The sequence below is a fragment of the Penaeus monodon genome, chromosome 32 (assembly GCF_015228065.2).
Source record: "Penaeus monodon isolate SGIC_2016 chromosome 32, NSTDA_Pmon_1, whole genome shotgun sequence".
NCBI lineage: Eukaryota > Metazoa > Arthropoda > Malacostraca > Decapoda > Penaeidae > Penaeus > Penaeus monodon.
In genome coordinates this window covers 13,816,965-13,819,281 of record NC_051417.1, presented here as the reverse complement: position 1 = coordinate 13,819,281, position 2,317 = coordinate 13,816,965, and the positions used below count along the sequence as shown (strand labels likewise).

At 49.2% G+C, this 2,317-nt stretch overlaps 1 protein-coding gene across 1 annotated transcript in view; it reads right to left on the bottom strand.

Moving 5' to 3' along the window:
• Positions 1–536: 536 nt before the first annotated feature.
• The window catches only part of LOC119593510, a 20,867-nt gene continuing 19,086 nt past the window's right edge, over positions 537–2,317 (bottom strand). The window contains exons 4-5 of the mRNA XM_037942461.1: positions 2,119–2,230; positions 537–1,798 (exon numbers count right to left, since the gene is read on the bottom strand). Coding sequence (XP_037798389.1) covers positions 940–1,798; positions 2,119–2,230 — 971 coding nt within the window. The 3' untranslated portion in view covers positions 537–939. The remainder of the gene's footprint in view (positions 1,799–2,118; positions 2,231–2,317) is intronic.

Here is a 2,317-nt window from a genome sequence, read left to right as displayed (position 1 = left end):
GATTATTTTGACCAGATACAGAAATTAAAAAACTTTACGATCTTTGTCTCACGCGGCTATCTGTGCATGTGTGGCCGAATTTAAAGGCAGCGAAGTTGCATAATCGGGGTCGGAACGGGTCACGCAAGGCCATCAACGCTCCAGCCACACTGAACATTCCAACCAGAACGGAGGAAAATGTTACAGCACTAATGATAAGCATTAAAAGAAATGTTCAGTTATGTACCTCTCAGTCGTATCATCAGTCACGTGACCTTCGCAGTCGTTGACACCACCACCTCTTCCTGCCTTTAAGACGACCTCAACGTGGTCGTCTGATTCCTCATAACAGCAAGCCGATATTGAGCCACAAGCAAGTTCATTTTGAGTTATTTTGACACTCTGAACGGCGCAGCTTGGCAAGACGGTATTCAGTTAGGTTTGCAGCAACACCTTCGACCTTACCTATTGATTATACAAGTAACGCATTGTCGATATGTACATTGTCTAAACACTAGACTGTTTTGTTTTTTTACACTGATAGTGACAAACATGACACAGCTTGGTATGAGTATTAGTAATGTGTAGACACGAACATCGGTCGTTCTGTAGCTTTAAAAAGATGAATGCGACATCACATGAATATGACACAGTTTCTATACTGCACATTTAAAGTTATTCACATCAGCAACACCCACACAGCTCCAAGCATCTGGCAGACCACAGTCTCCTCACAGAAAACTATTTAGGGAACTCTAAATCGTATCCTACACGGTATACTCTAGGACAGTGAACATATCTATGTAATGGTAGATTTGGGTAGACTCTTAAAAAGACCAAATGCTGATGCCTGAACATCAAACGTCGCGGCAGGACGTCAAATGTTAAAACAATGAAGCTGAAACATGAACATTAATTTTAATAGCATTGTTAAGTATTAGCGTCCCAGGGCCTAGAGTATTACGCCCTGAGAGTCGCGAAGGTGGAGAGCGTGGCTGTGTTTAGAGCCCGCGCTGTGGCTGGATACTTGCAGATGGTCGGGAAGTATTTCTCTGTATAAGGATAGGTTGACACGTAGGTCGTACCCGAGTGGTAGCCCCTGAGAGGCACCATGTTGTAGGTGCGGCGCTCGGGCACGGGCGAGTAGGCTCTGACGGGGCTCGGCTCCCTCATGTACCTATAGGTGTCGTAGTACTTATTGAGGTTGTTGATATACTGGTAGGTCCTGTCGGGGTAATACGTCTCAATTGAATAGGAATACGGCGTTGGCGTAGTGTCGTAGAGGATGTTCCTGGGCGGCACGTAGTAGTCCAGGATGCGGGCCAGCCTCTCCCTGTAGACCGAGGACGGCAGCGGTGTCGTGGATGACCTGACGTATCGCTTGTACGTATCAAACACCTTCGTGTTGATGGGCTCCTCGTCGTCGTCGTCGATGAAGGACTTCGTGTAGGACACGGAGGGGCTGCGCGTGTAGCGGACGGGGCTCACGGAGGACCTCGTGCGGCCGTAGGTCTTGGAATCCACGAGCGGGTTATGGGCGAAAGGCTTGGTGGGAGCCTCGTACCGGTCGACGGAGGAGGACCTTCGCGGGGGCACGTACGTCTTGGTGTCGGAGTACGTCTCGAAGGTCCTGTAAGGCACTAACGTAAACCGAGGGTACGCCGACGGGTTACGGAAGGGCGACGTCTCGCGGTAAGGCAAAGACCCGCGGCGGTCTGGCAGGTCCGAGTCGGGGATCTCTCCGCTACGGCGCAGCTCGTAGTCCAGGTCGCACAGCTGACTCAGGAAGCCCTGGTTGGGGAAGATGCTCCTCTTCTTGCTGGAAGGGGACCACAGGACAACGTGTAAGCGAGGATGCAAATGGACACAGAAGCAACTTTGAACACTAAACTTCTATAGCAGCTAGTGAACAAAATATCACCGTAAACAAAACAACTGCGTAAATAAAACTGAACATAACAACAAAACTAAAAATCACAGTATAACTTTACACTAACGGAACGTAACACAAGCATGGAAATAAAGATTTAGACTCATCGTGGACAGACAGTGCAAGACAACAAGTGAAACTGAGTCCGGATCATGAATATAACATCAAAGAAGGAAAGTGCAGGAACAGGGCGGCAAGTGAGCACAGACCTGATGGTGGCGAGGGCGGTCTGGACATTCATACCACGTCGGAGCATCAGGAAGCCGGCGACGAGAGAGGCTGACCGCGAGATTCCGCACTGGCAGTGCACCAGAACCTTCCCTGTGGGTGACACAGACACGAAGTCGTTGCATTAATGTGTTTGGCCATAAAATGTTTGTGAAAAAAGGCCAGGGGAATGACACGTCA